At 48.2% G+C, this 26,208-nt stretch overlaps 1 protein-coding gene across 1 annotated transcript in view; it reads right to left on the reverse strand.

The window, feature by feature from the left end:
* Nucleotides 1–25,886, reverse strand: part of TPO (thyroid peroxidase) — a 33,538-nt gene extending 7,652 nt beyond the window's left edge. Inside the window, exons 1-14 of the mRNA XM_061569399.1 lie at nucleotides 25,770–25,886; nucleotides 22,678–22,779; nucleotides 21,175–21,268; nucleotides 20,191–20,360; nucleotides 18,248–18,380; nucleotides 15,448–15,577; nucleotides 11,515–11,721; nucleotides 10,311–10,829; nucleotides 9,241–9,499; nucleotides 7,876–8,046; nucleotides 6,224–6,461; nucleotides 5,433–5,638; nucleotides 4,113–4,283; nucleotides 1,406–1,537 (exon numbers count right to left, since the gene is read on the reverse strand). Coding sequence (XP_061425383.1) covers nucleotides 1,406–1,537; nucleotides 4,113–4,283; nucleotides 5,433–5,638; nucleotides 6,224–6,461; nucleotides 7,876–8,046; nucleotides 9,241–9,499; nucleotides 10,311–10,829; nucleotides 11,515–11,721; nucleotides 15,448–15,577; nucleotides 18,248–18,380; nucleotides 20,191–20,360; nucleotides 21,175–21,268; nucleotides 22,678–22,768 — 2,521 coding nt within the window. The 5' untranslated portion in view covers nucleotides 22,769–22,779; nucleotides 25,770–25,886. The remainder of the gene's footprint in view (nucleotides 1–1,405; nucleotides 1,538–4,112; nucleotides 4,284–5,432; nucleotides 5,639–6,223; nucleotides 6,462–7,875; nucleotides 8,047–9,240; nucleotides 9,500–10,310; nucleotides 10,830–11,514; nucleotides 11,722–15,447; nucleotides 15,578–18,247; nucleotides 18,381–20,190; nucleotides 20,361–21,174; nucleotides 21,269–22,677; nucleotides 22,780–25,769) is intronic.
* Nucleotides 25,887–26,208: the final 322 nt, after the last annotated feature.

Here is a 26,208-nt window from a genome sequence, read left to right on the forward strand (position 1 = left end):
ATTTGTTTAACAAGAATTGGCGCTGCTGATGGGACTCGGAAGGTCAAAAACAAAGTCCGGAGTGTGCGTGCTTTGAACGAACACCGCTTTCTTAACATTTGCTTCTCAAAAGCCAGTACGCTGTGGAACTAAGCCGTATTGATCTGGGCGAACTCGGGTCATCCTGCAGCAGCGACTTTTTGGCTCACCATCGGACAAAGACGGTCACCGCATCGTTGTGCTTCTGCAGCCGTCTGGAACGCTCTTCCTGACGATATTAGGAAGCCACTGGAGCTATGCATTCTAGATTTGAAGCTTTCGTGACTGCAAGGATTCATATTCTTAGGTTTTTTCGGTAAAGTCACGTAGGTAAAAACATTAAAATTAATAAAAGTAAAATAAAATATAAACGGAGTGGTAGCTCCTACAATCTCTCATTTACTTGATACAGCTGTCGTGGCTGTGACGGTTCCACCTGAAGACGGAAGCTTGTGTTGCCTCCGAAACGTCGTGATTTTTATTTTATTTTACTTTTATTAATTTTAATGTTTTTACCTACGTGACTTTACCGAAAAAACCTAAGAATATGGAGCTATGCAGTTGATTGAAAACGAATTTATTTAGAACTGCTTTTTGTGTTTAGTTTGTTCACCTTCCTTCCCATGCACCTCCGATTAGCACGGTTAGGCGTGCACGGTGCGAAACAGGTGCAATGTACATATAATATACGTACTTATTTGATGCACAAATGTCACACCAAAGATTCAGCGGCCTGAGAGTGCGGCCATGAATCCCAAACCATCGACCACGTGGTAAACACGAAGCTGCTGTCTTCACTCCTCTAAAGGAGGAACAGACGAGATCCACTCTATACTCTTTGTTTTTTTGGTGAAGTCACGTAGGTAAAACAATCAATAAAATAAAATAAATGAAAACAACTAAATTAAATTACGACGTTTCGGAAAAGGGCACAGCAAAATAACTGTAGCTACAGTTATTTTGCTGTGCCGTTTTTACACCTGATGAAGGAAGCTTGTGTTGCCTCCGAAACGTCGTGATTTAATTTAGTTGTTTTCATTTATTTCGTTTTATTGATTGTTTTACCTACGTGACTTTACCAAAAAAACCAAAGAGTATGAATCCTTGCAGCCACGAAAGCTTCAAATCTAGAGATCCACTCTACTGGAGTGTATAACAAATTAACCAAAAACAAAATTACATCTCTAATCTGCTGTTATTAACCCATACGAAAAAAGACGCGCTTCGTACGTGGAGACCCACAGAACCAATGGAACAAATTGGCCACGGCAGAGGTGACGCGTTTCTCTCCGTCTCGTCCAGGAGACGTTGAAAGTGGCCGAGCGTGCGAGCGATCGTGCGTGCGAGCGCGGTGGTTGGGGGGGCTGAGAGAGTGCGCGCGTCTCACCGATGCAGGTCCTGCGATCGTCGGCCAGGACGTAGGGGTCGGTGCACGTGCACTCGAAGCCGCCGTCCGTGTTGACGCAGGAGGCCGAGGCGTGGCACGGCGGCATCGTCTCGTCGGCGCACTCGTCAATGTCTTAAGACGGGGGGAGGGGGGGGGGGCAGAATGAACGGCGGCGTCTACATCGTAGTCATCGTCATCCTTAACCCCGGGGCAGTCTAATACATTTTTTTAAATTATGAGTATGGTCGCCGGACCGTGGGTGTGAGACATTTCCGTAAGTGGCTGAGACGAATGAGTGTGGCAGCCAAAGTTGGGACAACCACTGACTGCTATATTGCGATTTAAAGCTTTCGTGACTGCAGGGATTCATCTTCTTGGTTCTTTCGGTAAAGTCACGTAGAAGGGAAATAATAAAATAATAAAAATACAACATCATAAAAAGACGCTGTCTTTCCGACAGACCTGTTCTTCACCTGAGGACGGCTGCTTGCGTTGTGGCCGAAACGTCGTGAGAATTATTTTATTATGTTTTATTTTTATTATTTTATTATTTCCCTTCTACGTGACTTTACCGAAAGAACCAAGAAGATGAACCACTGCTACATGAAGGTGCAGCATTGAGGTCCGCTCGTGTGCAAGCAGCGAGATGGATTGTCGCATCGTGCGGTCTTGTGGGGTGCAATGGCTTGGGGTGGCATTCATCCAGCCGTTGATAGATCCTGGCGGACAATGACGCACCTCGAAAGAAGCACCTAAAATTCGACGACGTGACAATTGTGAATTGTTGTCGGGAACTGCTCGCCGCGATCCCTGCATCCACCAGAGATGCCTGAGGCCACTGTCGCACCTCCGATTAGCGCGGTTGGCTACGTGCGGTGCGAAATAAGTCCAACACACATACAACATACATAGATACTGGAGGTGCTGCATCCATCGCGTGATCATGGGTTTCACAAAGAGAATCGATGATCGGATCAATCGATGGCGTTCTCTTATTGGCTTGCGATGAGGGGGGGTGGGGGGCAGGGGGGTGCTGGGGTGGGGGGGGGTGACTTGTTAAGTGCCTTCTTTCAGCACAGCCCAGCCTCGTCACTCACGCTGGCAATGTTCTTCACGAGAAGCCTCTTTAGGAAGTTTGTTTTTCGACGCCGAAGGAGACGCACCAGTGGAGCGGCGATGAGCGTGACGTGCCGATGTGGGTCACGGGCCGGGCGTTGGAATCGGACAGCCGAATTGCCCCCGGAGGGTGTGACGCCTTTTGTGAGTGAGTTTGTAGAGAAAGGCTCGTCAATTAAAGCATTTCACGCTGTCCGTTCTCTGTTGGAGAACATTACATCGTCGTTCGCGTCGAAGTTACCGCATTTGCTTGGCATCCTCTGTTCGCTTTAGCAATCGTTTACGAGGCGGTTGTGTAACCATGAGAGGGTTCACTGAGATTGGCTCAGTAACCATAGGTATATATATATATTCTTGGTTCTTTCGGTAAAGTCACGTAGAAGGGAAATAATAAAATAATAAAAATGTAAAGCAATAAAATTCTCACGACGTTTCGACTGCAACACAAGCAATCATCATCAGGTGTGAAATCCACAGTAATATTTTATTTTTCAAAATCCACAGCAAGAATTTTTTTTGCTGTGGATTTCACACCTGATGATGATTGCTTGTGTTGCAGTCGAAACGTCGTGACAATTTTAATGTTTATATTAACATTTATTATTATTTTATTATTATTTCCCTTCTACGAAAGCTTGAAATCAAAATGTAACCATAGGTATCTCATTTTTTAGTTGTTTAATCGCTTATTTTTTAGATCTTTTAATTTAGGTTGTCAACTAGATTTGGGTTGTGATGTTCACACACAACAGTTGAATCTTATGAATGGCACCAAGGGGTCTTGAAGCCTTTAAACTGGTGACATGATGTTATTGATGGTGGCGGCGATGGTGATCATAGTAACAATAATGATGGCATTTACGTTAATGAGAATAATTACGTTTTTTTTAGTAGCCTAATTTATTTAACTGCATCACACTCCGCAAACACATGGAGACGCATACATGAAGGTAGCCGGTTACTGATCAGTGTTTATATACGTGGGAGGAAACAGGAGCACCCTGAGAAAATCCAAATGTGCGAGGGGGCAACACTCTATTCTATACAGATGGAACAGATGGTATTCGTACACATTTGCTGCAGCGCCTCCTCCTGGCAAGCCAGGATATGGCACCTCGACGGCCACGGGAAGGAAATGTCGCAACATTTGTGTGGTCCACCAGCCCTCACGCACCCACAGTGGTGGATTACACGTTGATGGCGGTGACGATGATGGTGGTGGTGGCAATGATGATTATTAAAATGATTGTGGCGATGACAGTGATGGTTGCGGTGCTAATCACAATGGGGAGAAGCATAGTGGTGGTGGTGACGATGATGATGGTGGTGCTAATGATGATCATGAAAATGATTGTGGTGATGATTGCGGTGCTAATCACAATGGGGAAAATCACGGTGGTGGTGGTGACGATAATGATGATGGTGGTGACGATGATGGTGGTGGTGGTGCTAATGTTGATTATGAAATGATTGCAGTGATGACAGTGATGATTGCGGTGCTAATAAAAATTGGGAAAACTGTGGTGATGGCGATGACGATGGTGAACGCAATCGGCGTCGTGTCGTCAGCGATTTGCCGTCGTGTTCTCACCGTCACACGTGGGCGGCGGGCTGCTCCAGCCCTGGAAGGTGCACGTGACGTCGGCAGGGGCTGTGAGTCTGTAGCCGCTGTGACACATGTACGACACCTGGGGCTCCCCACCACTGGCGCACAGGACGAAGCCTCCGTTCTGGATGCTGGGCGGCTCCCCGCAGCGCCCCACTGCACGCAGTCATGGACGAGGATGAAGGTTCCCACAGCGTTGCGTCGGAGACGGCCGGGGCAAGCGCTGCTAGCGAGCGCCCGCTCAGGCACGCGCGTGGCGCGAGCGGGGGGAGGTCCGGTGGAGCCACTACGCCCAGTCGCCTTTGTCTCCCCCGATGATAATATTTACACACCGCACCAAGTACCGATTCAAGCACTCAGTTTGTTGTCTTTTCCCCCGCACCTCTGATTAGCACGGTTGGTTACGTACGGTGCGACGGAAGTTCAACATATATTAAGGTTGAGCCGACCTAGAGGAGACCCACGACTGGGGCAGATGTCACTCTCCACTGATATTATCCATGTCTAATGGCAGTTTCACAGTGCAGTGTGCTAACCACTATCGCCCGCACGCGACATAATCACACAACACGAACAAAGTACAATACTGCGCCAAAATCAGGGCCTTTTTGTAAAAGTCCAAATACTCGGCAAGAGATTTCCCCGAGTAAAGACAGAGAGTGTACGCATCATTATCTTTGAATGGTCCCGGCCAAAGGAAAGTGGAATTCACACCACCGGTTTTGGACGCCACGCTCCAGGAGATGGGTGCCGCGGTGGTGAGATGTTAAGTGCCTCGCCTGGTACACAGGAAGTTGTGGCTTCGATACCGACCCTGACACCTGCATATGTGGAGTTTGCACGTTCTGCCCATAGTCACGTGGATTTTTCTCCGAGTCCTCCGGATTTTCCCTTCACATTTAGAAACGTGCGTTTCGTGTATTTGGCCACTCTAAATTTCGACATGATGTGCCACTTAATTTGTGGCGAGGTCACTTCTGAAAAGAGCTATGTAGCTCAGTGGGCCTTACCTGGTAAAATAAAAATAGATTATAGTTTAGTTTTAGGAATGGGAGGGGGGTGAGTAGCGCCACTCATGACTGAGGAGCAGTGCAGGTCAGAGTCAGTCGAATCAAGTTGTCTCCCTACTCCAACGGGTGTGTGGCAATGCCCATCCCTCTCGGTGACCCTAACTCAATGACAGAACAAAAAAAAAACGGATTCTACATTCCTTCGGTGAGGACCATCAGTTCGGCAGGGGAGCCAGTCCGACTTTTGAGCGTCGTCAGTCGGCAACGAATCGGGCACTCGCGACACCGCCGGTACCTGTCGGCCTCTCTTGCCAGGCTTGGAGGTCGAGCGCCGGCAAGCTTGAGCACGAGACGAAGTCGGCGGGATACCTGCCCAGGATGAAGGCGTCCACGGGGACCTCGGTGAGGCCGGAGTTGTCGCAGATGACGCGCGACAGCGAGTGGCGGCTCAGCTCCGTGCGCTGGGCGGGAGTAAACACGCCCGGGTTCTCCCACCAGAACCTAAATGAGACGCACGCACACACACACGTGGAGGAGAGTCACTTGAATGGGTCATTTCGTTTGGAGACCGCTAGCCAGTCTGGATTGATCTACATCTACTTGACTGTCCTTCCCCAGCACCCCCGATTATCACGGTTGGATACGTACGGTGCAAAAGAAGTTCAACGTACACATATACTCTTTTCTTTTCTACGAGGTAAGGCCCACTTAGTTTAGCTTCAGTTCACATACCTGTCAACCCCTTATCAGTGCCCTACCTTATTGCAGACCAATTCAGACCTTATTGGTCACCTCGTGCCCCTTATACATCTCAAAGTTCATCCTACAAAGTCCCATCACAAGGGAGAAACACAAAAAAATTACTTTTAGTTTTTTGCCCATATTGAAACGGCTGTACGCCGTATGGACCTGAAAACAAAATTTCCCTGTACAAGAAAACGGGGTATAAACCGTATGGGTTGACAGGTATGAGTTCACCTCCGCAAGAAGCTGCCAGCACACGGAGCGAAACATCAGACTATTTCGACACAAGCGGTTACGACCCCGAACAACAACAAATGAAATTCGCGTCTGCGGCGGCAGCACCTGTCCCCGTCTCTCAGAGCCTTCATCTGGCGCCCGATGAGGCAGGCGAAGAGAGGCCCCACCCGGCTGTCCGGGAGCAGGTCCTCGGCCAGCCCGCCGAGCCAAACGTCCACGTTGTTGGGGTGGCCGTAGAGCTCCATGAGCTTGGCCACCACGTCGGGGGACGAGATGGCCCTGGAGAGGTCGGCGGCCGTCTCCAGGCGAGCCAGCCCACAGAATTGGCGCCAGTCGTTGTAGCCTTTGGACGGCGCACGCACGTGTGATGGACAGGAGGAGAGAGATGCGGCACACGGCAAGGGTGAGAGGCAGAGGTCGCAAACGGGTTTTGATTCCTTACCCGTACCCGTACCCGGCCGCACCAGGGTCGCAAACGGGTACCCGTACCTGGCCGTACCCGTACCCTATACCCGTACCCGGCCGGGTACGGGTATCGGGTACCTGATTGCGACCTCTGGGATGAAGCCATGTTGCAGGCACGGGTGGGTTGATTCTAGGAACTTGAATTGTGAAAAGAGACAAGACGTTGGGAAATGAGTGACAAACAGTTACTCACCAGTGACTCACGGTCTACCCGTACCCATACCCGGCCGCACCAGGGTCGCAAACGGGTACCCGTACCTGTACCCGGCCGGGTATGGGTAGCCAGGTAGGTATCGGATAGGGTACGGGTATCGGGTACCCGGTTGCGACCTCTGGTGAGAGGCGGGCGAGAGTGCTCCGCGATTATAGTAATATTTTCGTGGTGGAGGTTCGCGAGTCGTGGGTGCGCGTGGTCCGATTTGAGCGCCTGCCAAGTTGCAGGACGGCGATGTCGCCAGAGTGGAAAGTAGGTTACGACCTTACCTTACGTGGACTCGCTACGCTGTTAGCTCCCTCGACGTGTGAGTTTACTCTATGTTCTCCAGTTAACCTCCACGAGAAAATAAGTACGTGTAGACCGTATCGGCAATTGTACTGAAATCCTCTGATCGGCATTCCCATCGATGACTTTAAAATAAATTGTGAACACAACGGATTGTGTTCGTTGCGGTGGTGCGCACCTGTAATCCAGCACTATGGAGGCAATGGTTGGAGGATCACACAATATTGCGAAACTCCCTTCTCTTGGGCATCACAGTGCCATACCCTGGTTCACCAGGAGAAGGCATTAGAGCAAGGTAACTAATCGCCATCTGTTTCCATCTGTATGCTACCTGTGTGTGGGTGCTCCAGATTACTCCCACTTGTATAATAAATACTCGCAATTAATTTACTGAAAACATCTTAAAATGAAATCCTGCAAATGAGTCATACGCCTCAGTGTGGCTTTCCTGGATAAATAAGTAAATTATTATTCATACATTATAGAAATTCCAATAGAATAAAGATGATGGCGATGACAATGATGATGGTGTCATTCGCAGCAATCATGAATATGACGACGATGATATGACGACAATGATCATGATCAGGATTTGAAAAGGAGGATGAGAGGCCAGTTCGTTTGTATTATCGTTTGCTGTCCACCAAGGAATTGGGCGATTGCCCAGGTAGTCAGTCATGGGCCCCCAGCATCCACTAGGAGACGATTCCCAATCCGGCCTGCGACTGGTGATGTCGTCACGGACGATGCCGGGAGGGTGGGGGTGTGCTGCGGGGGGTAGGGGAGGCACCTGGGAGGCCGTGGTCGCGACCCCGCTGCAGGTTGAGCGACGCAAGGTCAAGCGCCACCTTGTCCGTGAGCTCAAAGAGCCGGTCGCGCAGCTCCTCAGTCATCATCTGGTCGGCTACGAACAGCTTGGCCGGGCGCGCCAGCAGCCCCCGCAGAAGGGGGTCCAACCCTCCTGCGGTGACGTAGAGGGGGGGGTCCCGGCGGAAGATGGTGGGGGCGTTGGTGTCGGTTTGCGAGCGAGTGGGGGGGGGGGGGGGTGATCGAAAAGTGCCGTGTCGTGGTGCACAATGTGACGTTTTGATGAAGCTGTCCACGAATTGGATCTGACTCCGCTGGTGAGACCCAGAAGGTCGAAATTGCTCCAGAGTTTCCAGGCTTAAGTAGATGCTGCCTCATAAAACTGGTCTGGAAAGGCTAATAGACAGGACTAAAATATATATTCTTATTAAAGTGTGCAGACACAGCATAGAGTTGTGCTTATATTTCATTAAACTGTTGAAGTAAGCTACGGTTTGGTCCAGGAATGCATCACTGTGCAGACGATGGTTCTTTCATAAATAAGATACCACACTGCATCATGGGTACCCAGAATGCAACGTCAGAAACTTACAAACATTCTACTGTTCATGGAAAGTCAGTTTCTACGTACATTTGGACTTTTGAAGGGTTGGCCCATTACAAATAATTATACTCTGAAAATAATCATAAAAAAACATTGGCCAATCAATATAACTCCAAGATGAGCTTATGCAAACAGATACAAGTTTCCGTCGCTCAGTGCGATAGTAGAAACCGCAGGAGACAGATATCTGCCGAATGGCACATGCAGTAAACAGGCAATGTTGTCCCACATCCAACTGCATAGCCGCCTTTTGGCGTTCTCTGGTCAAACACCGGTGAGACAAGGCTATAAAGAAGGTTGTCTCTGGTGTAGGCCAATCAGTTTCAAAGGCAATACATATATATTCACAGCATATGAAATCATAACAATAGGTTTTATCCTTTTTGGCAACAAAACAGGTGTTAAGGGTCAGACCAGAGTACGCCAAAAGGCAAATATTATCAGAGCGTGTTTTTGTTTACATGTTCACCACAAGTACGTGTGGTTAATGCATAGTCGATGCCTTGCAAAAGGTTTCTATTTGGCGTTTGAACACCTGTTTTATTGTCAGAAAGGGTAAATATATATTGCTCTTTTTCATAATTTTTTATATTGGCAAAAAGGTCCCGCAGATAACCACCAAAAAGTTCATCATTCGCCGATCTCAAGGAGCGACTTTTTGAGCGTTCGGGAACCAACAGTCACGGGAAATTTATCTCCCGGATGTAAACTGTCCACCCGCACCACCTCCACCGCCCCCCTGACCTTCCTTGATGATCCTCCATGGCGAGAAGAAGGCCTCGTGCAGATCTATGGTGGAGAACCGCGGGTGCTCCTGGAAGTTCTCGTCGAGGCGGCGGATTTGCGACGAGATGGTGGCGTGGCCGAAGCGGTAAGCGGCCGTGGTGAACACGTTGGAGACCGTGGGGTTTGTGCCCGGGTTGTAGCTCTTGAAGGATCCAATATGCTCCTCGAAGGCCACTTCGCCCAGGATTTTGGGGAAATAGTCTCTCATTGTGATTATCTGAAGCGGTGGCGGCAGCGGCGGAAAATGGAGACAATGTCACCGTGGATATGTACAATTGATTTTGTCGCGTGATCTGCTTAGAAATGAGAACACGTTCAGGTGTAGCGTGAATGTATAGCCTGAATAGATCGCTACCTGGGTATTTACCAGTGCCTTGCAATATCCACAGTGTGCAGACGATCTAAATGGATGCATTTACCATTTGTACACTTTGGGATGGCCCCAGTAGAAGCCCAGTTGTTCAACACATATTTTGTTTTGCGCATACAGACTAATCACGTGGCCACTCCAGAAGTGCCAAAATCATCCTATAATCTGTAAACATCTCCGCATTAACAGGCGCTGCCCGAACACGCCAGCAAATTCACTCAATTATCTGCCATTTGGTTGAACACGTAGGTTTTCGCGACCATGATCATCCATAATATAGGTTGGACACGTGACAAACCTCACTAATTGGCTGTGTCGGGTGGTGGCGGGTTTAACGACACATTTATATTTACGCGATCTAACCCCAAAAAAAGAACTATATTATATCTGCCATTTATCCTAGAATAAAAAGGGCGCAATTGCGGACGACAGGACCCCCGTGAGTAGCGCGATCAGCCCCCTACGTAACCATCTCACCAGGCCTGGGCTGCATCACCCTATAGAAATCTAGAAACTGTTTTTCAATTTGCATTTTCCAGAGGTAAGAACCCCACTGAGCAACAGAGCTCTTTTTTTCTGGAAGCAACCTGGGCCACATGTGGCAGCTCAACGAAGCAGCTCATCGTCGCGTGCGCACTTACAGCGGCCTAATCGTTACCTGGTGCAGGGCGCCCACGATCTTGCGCGCCTCCTGGTAAGTCGTCTCCCCGCTCCAGTGCGGGTTCATCTGCCGCAGCGCCCGCGCCAGGCGGTTGTGCTCGCGCACCCACAGCGTGTGCACGGAGGCGAGGGTGAGCACCTCGCTCGCGCGGTTGTCGCCTGCCGCGAAGCACTCGATGCGCTCGCCGAACGGGTCGTCGGGATCCTGCGCGCACGCTGTCGGCAGCCCCATGGTCTGGAAGGGCAGCAGCTCGCGGCCGCCGTCGTCGAAGCGCGCGTTCGTCTTCATGAGGCCCTCGTCGCCGTCGAGGTTGCGGAGGGCTCGCGCCGCCGCTGGCGTGCTGCCGTACACGGTGGAGGCGTCGATGAACGAGGTGAGCGCGTTGATCTGCTGCCGCGGCGCCAGGGGTCCCACGGCGCCGAACCACGCGCTCTGCTCGCCCGTGCCGCACACGGGCGACGAGCGGAAGAACGGCAGGCAGGCGCGGTCCGTCACGCGGGGGTCGTTCGCCGGCACCTGTGTGACGCGCGCGAGGGGGGCGGGCGGGCGGGCGGGCTTGTGAGTGGGCGCCTATTGGTGGATTGTGCACGTGTTGTAACAAGGCCCGTGTGCGTGGAGTGCAGCTGCGCTACGGACCCGGCGACCCGAGTTCGATTCCCTGCTCACGGACAACACCGGTGACGATTATCTGAACCGGTCCTGGGTCTTCCCTAGGTCGACTTAACCTTAAATGAGCCCTGGGGAGTCAAAGGTGGTCGGGTGTGGTGCTGGCCACCCACCCCCTCGTGTGCCATGCTGGCCTTCATAGGTGCTCGCTAACAGCAAAAGTCTGTTAAGGCTATGCAGGGGATCTTTGTCTTAATTCAAACACATGGCTGACAGTGAGTCGGACGAAGGGGCTTTGGTTGAACTTGAAGGGCAAATTAATAATCGGCCAGCTTGCATGGAAAGCAAATCACAGGTGTCGGGAATAACCATCCGAATATGAAAGGCAGGAAGATTCCAAGTAATTCGAGGCTGTAACAGTTAAAAATTATAGAGGTCAGGGGTTGTCTTTCGTGTTCTTTCGGGTTATATCGCGTGTCGTTCGGGATGATGTCCGACGTTTCGTTCCGCACCTTCGGGAGCTACACGGCTGGAACCGGCTGCCCAGTCTTTTTGTGGGGGGGCAGGGGGGCGAGGGGGGGCGGGGGGGGGTCACCTTCATGGGGAAGCAGGGGTTGCGGTTGTCGCACGTTTCCTTGCAGTTGAGGCCGCTCATGAACGCCGTCTGGCTGAGGCTCTGGGGCGTCAGCGCGAAGTCGTGGTCGACGTACTGCCCCCACTCGACGATGATGTGCGAGAAGACATCGTCGTCCGTGAGCTGCCCGCTGCGGGTGCTCATCACCTCGTTGGAGACCGTGCGCACCTGATGGAAGATGGGCGGGCAGCATCGTTCACGTCGTGTCACGGGGGGCTTGCGCGGGCAGCGGTCACGGGCTGGGCGCAAGGCCCCGTGGGGTTGTGAATCCGTACGCTACCACGGTTGGTTTGACACCCAGCAGAGAGGCTGCTGGCATCTCCAGCCAAATCCCCCATAAACTCAGCCAAAAGCCCCCTTCATATCCGCATCTCACTGGGATTTGTGCACACAGCGTTGGTGTACGGTGATTTTTTTCTGCAATATTTTGCTGTCTTTTCTTGGATTTTCTGTTTGCACTTAGTCACATATTCACTTTAAGATGTTTTCTGTTCATGTTTTTGTTTGTTGCGGTTGCACCCGATTCAAGAGCCGAATGGCTCACAGGGCTCTACCTAATAAATGAACTTGAAATGAACTTGATCTCCAGTGTCTTCCTCCTCCCACTCCCAGCCCCGCCCACTCCCCCCCTCCTCTATATTTCCTCCCTGGCTCCTCCCCCGTCCTCTTACCTATATACCCCCCTTGTTACAGCAGCTCTTTTGCCCACTTCAGCATTTGTTTCTTGCTGCGGTTGTCCCACCTGATGACGGACGCTTGTGTTGCGCCCGAAACGTCTATTATTATTTCTATCATTTTATAATTTATTTTTATAATTTATTTGTACCTGCGTGATTCTACCGAAAAAAACCTAAGAGTATCTTCACCTTTGTCAAGAATACCGGTCGAAGCATATACACAGCGCAGTACGTAACAATGGTTATTCTGGGCATTGTTATTTATCCACAGTTTAGTTGCGGTTTGGCTTTCACTGTCGAGATTTGTTGGGCAGTGATGCCAGTACACGACGGCCTGCCCGCTAAAGTGATTTACTGCCCGCGTGAGCAATAATGCGGTGCTCAGCCCGGAGCCAGCGGTGAAAATTCCCCATTCCTATGACGGGAGCTGAGTCTTTCCACACGGCAGCCATTGTTTTGTTTTCCCCCGGCAAAATTGCTCCTGTTTCATCAACTGCGGAGGGGTGATGGGCTGAGTCACCCCGCCGAGCAGGATTTGAACTCGAAAGCTTCCGATTTGCGAGCCGCTTTGCAGCTGATTTTTAAATCCTTTATATTAAGTTCGCTTGCTTGCTTAGGACCGTGCAAATCTTTCGGTCGTTTTTTAACCCACTTCCCGTGATCCAATCGAGCTGACATTTTCCACACAGACTCGTTGTGCGTGACAATTAATGTTCGTGAAATTTTTTTCCAAAATTGTACACTTTTTAGGACAAAAATATTATATTTAATTACCAATTGCTTAATGGTGCAATGCAATCATCTGACCCATAGGTAGCCGCCACGCATATAAAGGATTTATAGTGAAAAACTTTGTTTTTACTGGTTCTACTTATTAGCAGAACCCCTTTAATGCCCTCACTCGACCGCCTTCGGTGATTGCCTTTTGGGGACATCTGGGCGACCGTTCCTCTGCATGGGCCGCTTTGAGCAGTGCGAATCAACATTCTGGGTTAGATTTTGATTTGAAGCTTTCGTGGCTGCAGGAATCCATACTCTTTGGTTCTTTCGGTAAAGTCACGTGGGTGGCAAAATAAAATAAATCACGACGTTTCGGGCGCAACACAAGCGTCCATCATCATACTCTTAGGTTTTTTCGGTAAAGTCACGTAGGTAAAAAAATATATATAAATAATTCGTCCATCATCAGGTGATGCGCCCGAAACGTCGTGATTTATTTCATTTTATACCTACGTGACTTTACCGAAAGAAGAAAAGAGTATGGATTCTGGGTCAGGTTTCATAGAATAGCGAAGAAGCCTTAATTTGTTTAATGTTATTCCCTTCTACTGCTTTTTATTGACTAGTTAAGCATTAAATTTAGATTTAAAGCTTTCGTGACTGCAGGGATTCATCTTCTTGGTTCTTTCGGTAAAGTCACGTAGATTGGAAATAATAAAATAATAAAAATAAAATATAATAAAAGATGTTTTATTTTTATTATTTTACTATTTCCATTCTACGTGACTTTACCGAAAGAACCAAGAAGATAGTTAAGCATTGGCAGGTAGAGGCTTCTGTCGATGGGTGATCTGAGCTTTTTCCCGTGTAGCCCCCAGGTTATGGAACGCTCTTTCAAGAGATATCAGGGATTTCTGAGTCTGTGGACATAAAAAAATCGTCTTAAAACCTATTTATACGCTTCAGATTACTAAACTTTTAGTTCATTTAGTGAATGGATTCTTAAAATGCATTTATAAAACAATTGTTTTTTCACGCTGAGTGTCTGCTGCTGCTGTGCCCTGTACAGCGATTTGAGATCCTTGATGAAAAGCGCTCTATAAATTGAAGTATTATCATTATTAGGCTGTCCGATTACTCGGTGTAACACATGTTCTATGCCGATATAATTGTTGCATCATCATCATCAGCAGTGATCAATCCACTGCTGGATGAAGTCCTCTCCAATGTTTCACCATCTCTCATGGTATTGCAATGCAGTAATCCAGCCAGTACCTCGAGCAACATTTTTTATTAATTTTCAGGGGGGGGGGGGGGGGGGGAGTCGGAGGGCACTTTCGCCGATAAGGCTTCATCGGTGTGAGGGTAGTCACACATTTGGAACCATTGGGGGTTTGACAGCAGCACGCTGGCGATGATGGGAGGGTGTTTTCACTCGTTGTGTATTGCCAGGGTCCGCACTAAAGGCCAACAGGGATCGTCAGTAGCCCGCGGGCCTGGCAATGCAGACCACCGACCCAGATACCAAATTATTCCATCGCTCCATCTCCTAGATGGACATTCTCTCGGACGCTTTCCATTATTTGACTGCCACTCCATCGCTCTTCTTGACCTTTCGGCCGTAATTCCTTCAAGTGACGTGTATTGCCCAAGCCCACTTACTGTTCTTACCATTTGAATTACGTCTTTAGCCTGTGCATGTTTTTTTTAACAATGCTGCAAAACTGAACCTTACTGGCCTCCTTCAGCAGTTTCCTTGCTGTGGTTGTCTCACCTGATGATGATTGCTTGTGTTGCGATCGAAACGTCGTGATCTATTATTTTTTCTACCTACGTGACTTTACCAAAAGTACCAAAGAGTATGGATTCCTGCAGTCACGAAAGCTTAAAATCAAGATTATAACTAAACCTTACTTGACGAAGGTGCTTATTTTTCTCGTACAATCCAGGATGAAGCTTTCCCCCCTTGGCCGTACGCGCAGTTAGGGAAACAAGCGCGCACGTGCAGTCATGCAAATTCCTATTGATCATTGCCCCCCGAGGCAGACGGGCAAAACTTAGAGTTCAAACCCCAATCCGTGATGGAAATAACTCCGCTACTCGACCAAGCAAAACAAGAGAAACAAAAAATTAACCCGTAAAAACAAAGTTTTTCACTATAAATCCTGTATATGCGTGGCATCGGTTTTATTTTATTATTCATTTCTGTTTTTCTTGAGTAAGAGTTTCATTTTTATCACATTGGTATTTTAAATTAAATTTGAAAATGTTTTTTTTCCTAAAAAGTGTAAAATTTTTGAAAACAAATTTTCACGAAAATAAATTGTCTCGCACAACGACTCTGTGTGCAAAATGTCAGCTCGATTGGATCACGGGAAGTGGGTTAAAAAACGACCGAAAGATTTGCACGGTTGTAAGCGCGCAAGCAAGCAAGCAAGTGAACTTAATATAAAGGATTTAAAAAAGGGCACCTCGCACGGATTCAAGGCTCACTGACCATGGGCAGAGGAAAGCCGTTGTAGGCGCGGTCGGGGTTCCAGCCCTTGGGCTCGCTGAAGCCGTCTTCGTACTCCGCGGGGAGCCAGCGAGCCAGCGCCACGTTCGTCGAGCCCCAGCGCGGGTTGAACCTGAAAGAGGGTCGCCCCGTCGGGAGTGACGTCAAGAGGGCCGCTACGTGGCCATCCGTTTAGTGCGTACGCCATGGAGGGGGGAGGAGGGGGGGTGGTTAACTCAAATGCGTTCGCTTGCGTTTGGGGGGGTCTACTGACAATGTACGCATCGGAAACGGGGGTGGGGGGGGCGGTGTGAAGCCTCGATAATGATTTGTCTACATTGGCCTTCAAATCAATTAGATAGTCCAGTGTGAGATTGTTTTAGAAGGTAAATCATCGAAACACAAATTAAGCACGGGCACGTACAAATACTTTGTTTCATTAAACCTATAAATGTATTAACATGATATCTTGTTTTACGATTGAGACTGCAGTAAAGGTTAAGCACCACTGCTCTATACGCATCAAGGTTTGAATGTCCCAGGTTGTCTGAAATTATTTCAGATATTGTTGATGTGAATAAAATCATGTCAGCGTACGATCAGCTGCGTCTATTGATGTCACCACGATAAAAATTCGATTTAATCGATCATAACGCATACAGCGACACTGCAGAGATGCCACCACGAGAGCGCGACTGACCATAACGTGAATTTCATAAACCACACGCACTTGTGGTCAACGTGTCAACTTGATTCCCTGCAATAGGTGTGTGTCTATTTGGTGTGTGAACATCTTAACACCGGTTTTATTGCCAGGTAGGGTAAATACTCTTTGGTTCTTTCGGTAAAGTCACGTAGCTAGAAAAACAATAGATCACGACGTTTCGATCGCAACACAAGCAATCGTCATCAGGTGGGACAACCACAGCAAGAAAAAACTGCTGAAGTGGTTATCCCACCTGATGACGATTGCTTGTGTTGCGATCGAAACGTCGTGATCTATTTTATTTTCTACTTACGTGACTTCACCGAAAGAACCAAAGAGAATGGATTCCTGCAGTCACGAAAGCTTCAGATCAAGGTAGGGTAAAGCCTATTCTTATTTTTCAAATTGTATTTGACAGCCCGGGACATTGAACCTAGGTTGATACACCACAAGGTAAACGGCAATTGTATTTGCAGTGCGACTAACGTATTTGTTTCAAACAGGAAGCGGGCACGCTTTGATATCGGGCACACGTGGCGACATTCATGCCACGATACACTTGTAACCTGCTGTCTCAATGGCAAGCTCGACGGCAATTGTATTTGCAGTGTGGCTAACGTATTTGTTTCAAACAGGAAGCGGGCACGCTTTGATATCGGGCACACGTGGCGACATTCATGCCACGATACACTTGTAACCTGCTGTCTCAATGGCAAGCTCGACGGCAATTGTATTTGCAGTGTGGCTAACGCATTTGTTTCAAACAGGAAGCGGGCACGCTTTGATATCGGGCACACGTGGCGACATTCATGCCACGAGACACTTGTAACCTGCTGTCTCAATGGCAAGCTTGACTGCCGCCAGGATATCCCCCCAGGACCTTTAACAGGCGCATTGCAACGATAACAATCCTAATGCGCGCTACTGAGTGGGCAGAGAGAGCGAGCGAGAGCTACGTGAAGTGGGGAGTGGACGTTTGAATTGAGATGTTAAGCACTCTCTTTTCACGACCAATGGACGGTAGTGGTTTTCTGAGCAAGAGAGCCGAGCCTGGTAGATTCTGGGTGGCCTGAGATGAAGGCTGGTGCAAGGATCCAGAGAGAGAGAGGAGTGGAGGAGCCCTCAGTGGGTGTGAAGAGGAGGAGGAGGAGATGGAGGAGAAGTAGCTTGGTGACCCCTGAAGTGCGCGTGTGTGGAGCGTTGTGTGCATTATGAGCGGTAGTGCAGCGCTAATAAATTACTGCGCTATAAGTTCGATTCCCGCTGATGGTCAACGCCAGTGACGACGATCTGAGCCGGTCCCTGCGCCTTCCCCTAGGTCGACTCCGCCTCAAATGAGTACCCGGTGCGGTGTGCTGTGTAGAAAACATCGCCACTGGGGAGACAAAGGCTGTCGGGCGTGGTGCTGGCCACCCGCCCCCTTCGTGTGCCGTCACGGCCTCCATCGGCGTTCGCGAACAGCACTTGCCCCGACAGTCTGTTCAAGGGCTATACGGGGGATCTTTGCCTTGTGTGGGTGCTCGTGGGGGGCAGCAGTGGGCTGCAACCCCCTGTGATCCAAATTCATAACTCGGCCGTGGCTCACATCAATGGCGAGTGACGTCTACAGCACCCACCGAGCCTCCACTAGGTTGCCTCGGCCTTAAACGAGTGCCTGGTTCAGCGTGTTAAACCATAAACACATCAGCACCGGGGCGAGGGTCCCATCCATCACCACCCCGTGCGCAGTCACGGCCCGCACAGCACCACTTTGCCCCCCGCCAAGGCAATGCAAGGCTACGATGGGGGGTTAGTGGGGGGGGGAGGGGGTTAGTGGGGGGGGGGGGGGTTAGTGGTGGGGGGTAGTGGGGTGGTTAGTGGGGGGGTAAGTGGGGGGGTAGTGGGGGGGGTTAGCTGGGGGGTTAGTGGGGGGTCAGTGGGGGGGTTAGTGGGGGTTAGCTGGGGGGTTAGCGGGGTGGAGTTAGTGGGGGGGGTTAGTGGGGGGGCTAGTAGGGTCGTTAGTGGGGGGGTTAGTGGGTGGGTTTAGGGGGGAGGTTAGTAGAGTGGTTAGTGGGGGGGGTCATTGTGCGCGCGCGCGTGCGTGCGTGGTTGCGGCACCTGTTGTTGCACGCGCCCGTGACGCTGCGGTATTTGCTGGCGAGGCACGTGTTGGGGCAGGCGGGGGTCTGCAGGTGCGGCCGGCAGCCCGAGAGGCTGGCGACTGTCCGCAGCACGTCCATTGACAGCAGGTCTGCGGCGGTGTTAGCACAGACCCCCACGTTGACATTAGAACAATTCCCCCCCCTCCCTCCCTACCTACCTGCCTTAGACCCTGAGATTTGGGGAGACGCGAACAACAAACACGTGAGTGTTGTTCGTGCCATTGTTGTTATAAGTGACGTCACCCTCTACTCCCCATATCTAACACACACACACACACCTCCCCATTCCTACATTGTAGAGAATATTGAAATAGTTATTTTCATGATGGTAGGAGGCTTGCAGGCTTATTTAATACAGTAGACGGGATAAATTCTAAGGCGGGGGGATCATTCCACCACCTTTATCATCATCATTGATTTAGGGCTGGTAAAAAGAGCACTACAGAGTGAGAAGTGAGCATTGTCTCGTGAAGACAATCCTTACTGCCTTGAGAATGATGGCTTAGCATCTGTGTGTGTGTGTCATCTCCAGCAGTGGAGGTAATCGCAAACGTTTGATATGATATGGAAATCATTTACATCTACTGGAGGATAACACTGCATTAGTCATTCTCAAGCAAACACGGAATCATCATTTGCTGTGGCAGAGTCAAAACAAACTTGTACTGCGTGGGTGTTAGTGACTCAGGGATAGGGGGAAGGGCAGGGAGTTTTAAGTATCGAAGCTCTGCGAAGCACTAGACTACAATACACATTTTCAATGCAGCGTTAATTTTTTACAAAGATCAAAAGTGAGTCGTCTTGAGCAAGACACGTGGCCAGAAGGCTTCATGGTCAAGCATAAATAACAGAGCGGCAGCCAAAGAACAGAAATCATCTTCCAGGACGTCAACCGACGAGATGGAGTGATGAAATCAGCTTTGTGTGCAGGTGCATGTTGAGTGTTGCATCGAAGGATCGGGAGAAGTGGCGGTGACTTGGGGAGGCCTTCATCCAGCAGTGGATTGACCATGGCTCCTGGCGACGATGAATTTCAAAAAGGCAGTGAATACCAACCTGTATTGATATATTATTTTATCATTAAGAAGTTATTACAAATGTGTCAAAGTGTACTGACTAAAATATTTTGCCCAATAGTGTGTAACATTAAAATGTCTGTTTAACACGTAGGCTTTCGCGGTTAATATCATCTATAATAGAGGTTATTGGGTTAGATCGTGTAAATATATAAATGTGTCGTTAAAACCCATCATCACCCGACACAGCCAACTAGTAAGGGTTGTCACGTAGCCAGAACGTGCCAATTCGTCACTAGTACAGCACTAACCGGTGTGTTGGAGAGCCAAACCACAACATTTGCAATCGGAGTACGACGTTTCGCCAATGATTACAACCAGCTTCATCAGGCGACAGTCAGATTTGTGCTGTACTAGTGACGAATTGGCACGTTCTGGTTATGTGACAACCCTTATTAGTTGTCTATGTCGGGTGGTGGAGGGTTTAACGACACATTTATATATTTACGCGAACTAACCCAAAAAACCTCTACAGTATTATGTATTAGAATGTCTCCCTGCTTAAAGAGGCAATGGGGGGCAGCTCTTATCTCCGCTGGCATCTCTGACCACCCATTCGGAAAGTTCCCATTCTCACGGTCGGGCCAAGTCTCTACGATAACCACAGCTCCGGCTTCTTAAAACAATTGCATTGACTCTGGAAGGATGAAAGAATTGACTTGATCCCCATCACCAGAATTTGACCTCACAACCTTCCAAATGTGAGTCAATTTCCTTTCGCCACAATTCTGTAACAGCCACATCCGATCAATGGGACGCACGCATAGAGAGAAAGAGAGAGATAGCAGTGGAGGAATGCAGGGCCGTTGATAGAGTAATGCACCTGTGGCATTGATGGAGCGCTTGTGCCGCTGGTGAACCTTGTGTTTGATGAGGTGCAGTGTTGTTTCCATAACTTCGGCCGCTCGGTTGATCTGCTGACTCTCGCGCTCAGGCCTTTTAAAGAAAGCCAAGAGCTCTACGGGGGTCAGACTCTTCTTAATGCTGGAGCTCCTGTAAGAAAACAAAACAACAACAAATATCAAGCAAAACAATCTATCCACACAGTTGATGTCATCTATGTCATGAAGGTTGGCGACCCAAACAGCACCAAATTTACATAATTTCAACTTTTACACCCAGGACAATGAATTATGGCTTTACCAGTCGCAAAGTAGAAATGCGTATCCATAATTATGCGTTAATTATAAATACCCTCTTCTTGGTTCTTTCGGTAAAGTCACGTAGAAGGGAAATAATACAATAATAAAATAAAACATAATAAAATACAATTCGTAATTATGTTTTATTTTTATTATTGTATTATTTACCTTCTACGTGACTTTACCGAAAGAACCAAGAAGATGAATCCCTGCAGTCACGAAAGCATTAAATCGAAATATAAATACCCTATAGGCTCAGTAAGGTGAATGTTCATGACAAGTGTGCATATATATATATGAAAACATCAACGAGGCGATTTCCTCATTGAACCTTTTAGCCTGCCAGGAAAGTGCTGTTAGCGTGTTCCTCTTAAGGCCGGTGTAGAGCGCAACTCAACTTTACGGGTTCGTAGCGCAATACGCAAACCACCACGCCAAACACTCATCACACGACGGCAATGATGTATCGGTAAACACGCACGCTTCACACGTGGCGCGCGAAAACACCGCTTGTTGAGATTATCTGCCAGAGCGAAAATATTTCATGCCAGTACTGTCGTGGGCCACGAATGCGTGTTGCTTTTTGAAGCACGTTGGTTTGGTCATTCATAGACGAGCGGCGGCGCTTGAACGCGTCAGCGGAATGTACTGGAGGCGAGCGGTACCTCTTCACCGTGTTGAAAATTGCGCTGTCGACCATGTGCAGAGCCTCTTGCACGGCGGTGTTCACAAAAGGGTCTCCCAGCTTTCCCAGGTAGCCTGTGTGCAAAGCGTCGTCGTAAGTCATCACGGCTACTAGGTTATATTTTCAGCAGCAGCAGCAGCATCAGATACAGTTGGTAGAAGAATACTGGGGCAGGGCACGTGGTGTCCAAACGACCAGCAGAAGAAGGCAAGCCAGTGGGCGCCACGGTGGCGAGATGTTAACTACCTTGTCTGGTATACAGGAGGTCTGCGGGTTCGATTCCCACCCTGACGCGTACTGCTGTATATGTGGAGTTTGCGTGCTCTCCCTGTGGTTGCGTAGGATTTTTCTCCGGGTCATCCGGTTTTTCCTTCCACATTTAGAAACATGCGTTTAGACTGATTTGGAGCCTTCGTGACTGAAGGAATCCATACTATTTGGTTATTTCGGTAAGTCACGTATGTAGAAAATATATCACGACGTTTCGATTGCAACACAAGCAATCGTCATCAGGTGGGACAACCACAGAAAAAACTGGTGAAGTAAGTGTACTTCAGCAGTTTTTTTTTGCTATTGCTATTATTTTTCTACCTACGTGACTTTACCGAAAGAACCAAAGACTATACGTTTAGAGTATTTGGCAGCTATACATTTCCACACGATAAGCCACTTCCTGAGCTATCATTCGTGACCAGGTCGCTTTGAAAAAGAGCTCTATATCTCAATGGGCCTTACCTGGTCAAATCAAAAATAGTTTAATAGTTTTTAGTTTAACAATAAGAGCCCCTAGTTGTGTCGTCTGTTGAGAGTCTTCTAAAGTCTAATCTCGTCATCGTGTCATGGAGCATGATCCTTTTAGCTGTAGTGGACGGGTGCTTGAAGAGGAGCAGTAGAATGAATTGTGGCTGAGAACTAAGATGAAGATAGAACTCACAGTAGAAGAGGGCCGGAGATCTTCGGATAACATACGAGATCTTGCAGGAGATAAAGAATGGTACGGTAGTAGATCCAAACCAAACGATTAGGAAATGGTTAGAAAATGCCACATTGGACGTGTTAACGTGTGAAATTTACATACTATGAGAAGTCACATGCACGCACGTGTGATGGGAGTGGGGAGGGAGAGGATACACGGTGCCAATACGTGGCAGCATTCGATGTTTTGCTCCATTGTAAAAGCCACTTTACTATCAACACAGCCCGGCGAAAACGGGTTGCATACAACAGTGGCTGACTTTCCGCAAGGTTCAGAGCCACAGGGGTACGTCGGTCGGCTTGAACCGAACTGCTCGTTCAAAGTTCAAAGTTAATTTATTAGGTACAGCCCTGTGAGCCATTCGGCTCTTGAATCGGGTGCAACCGCAACAAACAAAAAAACAACATCTCTGTGCGCGGAGCGAGCGAGCGAGCGAATGAACGCGAGTGACAGACCGCGCGCCAGCGGAGCGCGTTTGCGGATGACGAGCGGCCGTTCTGCGATCACCTGTCAGGGAGCTCTCCGCTCCTTTCTCAACAGAAATCACGAGCAGGGAGACGAGGCCCAGGAAGGCGGCGGTCACCAGTGCCTTCTTCATCGCCACGATTTCTGTCAACGTACGGGAAGAGACAAAAAAACCCAAAGCGTTCACCCAATGTGCAACAGTGTGGGATGTCTGTTCATTGAATTATATGGCCCTGAGCCGGCAATGGAATGTCTACAATTCTACGCATAATACACGTTTTTGGGTTAGATCGCGTTGTTTATAAATGTGTCGTAACCCTCCACCACCCGACACGGCCAATCAGTAAAAAAGTGTCACGTTGACAAAAGACAAATAGTTCACTACTTTAGCCCACCGGTGTGTTGAAGAGTGAATCCACAACATTTACAATTTTTGAGCACGACGTTTCGCTGGTAATTACATTCAGCATCATCAGAATTGCCCGAAGATGCTGGTCGCGAAAGCCTACGTGTTATACAATTCTATGACAGGATTATGTTATCCCATATAATAGGAGAGTCACTTTTGAGACACACAATGGCATTTATTGACTCCATAAGTATGGAACGCTGACAGCCTAAATTATTGCAAATTCTCTCACTCTGAACAGTGCCACCCGGCCAACAATGTGTCTCTCGCGTGTGTCCACGTACTGCAAATGTGCACGAACCTAAAATCGTACTCACCTCCGCTGCCACCGACTACAATACAATTTTTTTCTTAGCCGTGCTACCTCGAACCCTCAACGACCACTTCTTTGGTGCTTCCCCTGCTTGCAAGAATTTGAGAAGATGTTGCCTTAATCATTGGGGGAGTTACAGATCTCAACAGAGTGTCACGCCTCAGTTCCATCTTCCCGAGCCTCCCCGTGTTGTTTGGTGATTTCTTACGTATGTTTATTGGCTGTATGTATGTTTGTTACATGTACCGTCTGTATGTGTCTATGGTTAATTACAGCTTGTATGTCTACGGTTTGAGACGTATATTTTCATCGAATTATGGTTAGCATTGAATGTTATATATTACGGTTATATCAATGTTTGTCATCTGCTCTTGCTAAATAAGCAATGTTTAATGTGCCTAAAATTGCATATATTTAATCCCCTGGTTAATTGAAGGATACCATTCAAGTATGATTGGAAATTGCGGTTTAATGGCCATTAACATACTGGTGGTGTTCATTCAGACACTATCTTTCTGACAGACCTGTTCTTCACCTGAGGACGGCTATTTGCGTTGTGGCCGAAACGTCGTGAGAATAATGTTATTATGTTTTATTTTTATTATTTTATTATATCCCTTCTAAGTGACTTTACCGAAAGAACCAAGAAGACTTGGGGCATTTTGTCGCGCACCCATGACAGCCAGAATGGCACACGAAGGGGTGGGTGGCCAACAACACGCCTGGATCACCTGTGCCGAATTATGCACACGGCACGAGCTATACATTCAAGGCTGAGTCCATCTAGAGGAGGTACAGGACCGGTGTAAGTATTAGCCACTGTTATTGGCCTCGAGTGAGAAAAAGAGCTCCATAGGGCGCCGCTGCGCTAACCACCACGCCACTGCTTTACAACCGGTGTGTGCCGCAGCAAGTTACCAGGTGCGCCGCTGGATTTTCGGGATTTCTAGGAAAGAAGCTCACTGTTCAAAGGCTGGGACCGACAAACGTTTCTCAGTGCTGTTCAGTGGCCGATCCAGCCCCCCCCCCACCCTCTCCTTTCCATTGCTCGCGGTGCAGTCCGGCAGACGGCTGTCAGCACCCACCTCACCACGGCGCTCTCAAATCGTCCATGTGCAGTTGGGCAAAAGAGGCGCTGCCCTGCAAGTTTTTGTTCACGCCGCTGTTGTCGGAAGGGCCTCCACTAGCGGAGGGTATTTGGTGGGAGTACTCGGATTTTAACCAGCCACACGTTACACGCTGATCCGCTAACTGTGATATACCCATGCATACTGCTCGCTGGACAGAGGGTAGTTTAAATAAATAAAAAATGCTCTCATCATTTCAACTGTTGGGGTGGGAAATTGACTTGAACCATCGACCAATCGAGTGCAGGTCCTGCGTGCTAAACCATTCCACCGCGACATAAACAGCAGCAGCGCCCTCGTACGGACAATGGCCAGAAAATCCAGGATTTTTTGTTCGGTGTGCCACGAACATTCATCAGTGTCGAGTGTGTGCCGTGGAGTGAATAACGTTGAGAAACACGGCTCTGCCCTAGCGCCCCCCCCCCCCCCATCAATATAAACAGACGTCTCAGTGTTTACTCTTTCCGTGATGCGCGCTATGGTGTGCACATTTACGGGCAATGTCTGACACTTACAATGGGATAGTTTGGCCCACTCACAAAGGCAGGGACTTGAGTTTATACTTTTCAGATATTTACAGCCAAGAACAACGTCATTTACATTAATATAGCGCTGCCAATGTATACATGCGTTCACATAACATTTGAAACTTATGCCATTAAACTATGATATCGTTTATTAAATGTTATACAAATCAACAATCTGGAACACAATCAAATAATATTTTGTATTTATATTTTAACATAGGATAGTATTAATATAAAAAAAAATTTGTCAATTGGGACATGTATTCGTTTTTTCTTACAAGGTTTGTAAAAACGTACCGAAATTATACATAAGTAAATATATCTACCAATATTACTTTAAAATAATGTATTACAGGTAGTAATTTGTATTCAATCGTACATTTTTAAACGTAAAATCTAAATATTACTAGTTATAAAAGTTAAATGTAAAAATAATAATCGTAAAAATGTGTGCTGAATGTAAGTTATATAAATGAAAAATATTAAGAATATAAAGTGAGGTTTACGTTTAATTGCATGATATAACATTAACGTGTATCCATTAAATTACCAAAATCTTTCACTTTGCAGAAAAACTCCCAGGTTACAACCATAGCCGTTTTTAATTATGTACGACGTTATTCATTCTGTAACACGTTATTCATTATCTAAGACGTTATTAATACAACAAGGCAGAGGGTGTCCCATAGAGGTAAACCAAGACTTCCATGGGATGAACACCACAATGCAAGGTGGTGCTGTCAGTCAGCAGGACTCACGTGGTGATGATGTCGGAAAGGATGCCCAGAAAATGTATTCCGATTTTCATCCGAAACAGCTTGCACACGGAGATTGAAAGGGTTATAAAGCGATCGGCCGTTGTCGATGCCGTTATATAGCAGCGTGTGTTTTGTTAAGACACCTCATCAGGCCGCTTCTCTTTCGCTTTCATTGCGTAAGAAAGCAACCTCCACGGAGTGCTGCCCAAGCTTTGAAAATGAGCAACATTACACAAACAAACTGCCCTGCCACTTGAGGCTGAGCCCCGTGCACTCAAGCCAGCAGCGCGTACCGTAAGACGCAAGGGGCAGGGTGTCAGGGGCATGCTGCGTAATAGCGGGCCGACGTCGGGATCATTTTCTTCGTGAGGCCAAGGTGTGCGACAGGCATTTGCTGGAAGTTGAGGGCACGTGTTTGCGGCTGTCATTGTAATTTGTC

The sequence above is a fragment of the Lethenteron reissneri genome, chromosome 43 (genome assembly GCF_015708825.2).
Source record: "Lethenteron reissneri isolate LAM-NWPU_2019-01 chromosome 43, ASM1570882v1, whole genome shotgun sequence".
In the NCBI taxonomy this organism is placed as follows: Eukaryota; Metazoa; Chordata; class Hyperoartia; order Petromyzontiformes; family Petromyzontidae; genus Lethenteron; species Lethenteron reissneri.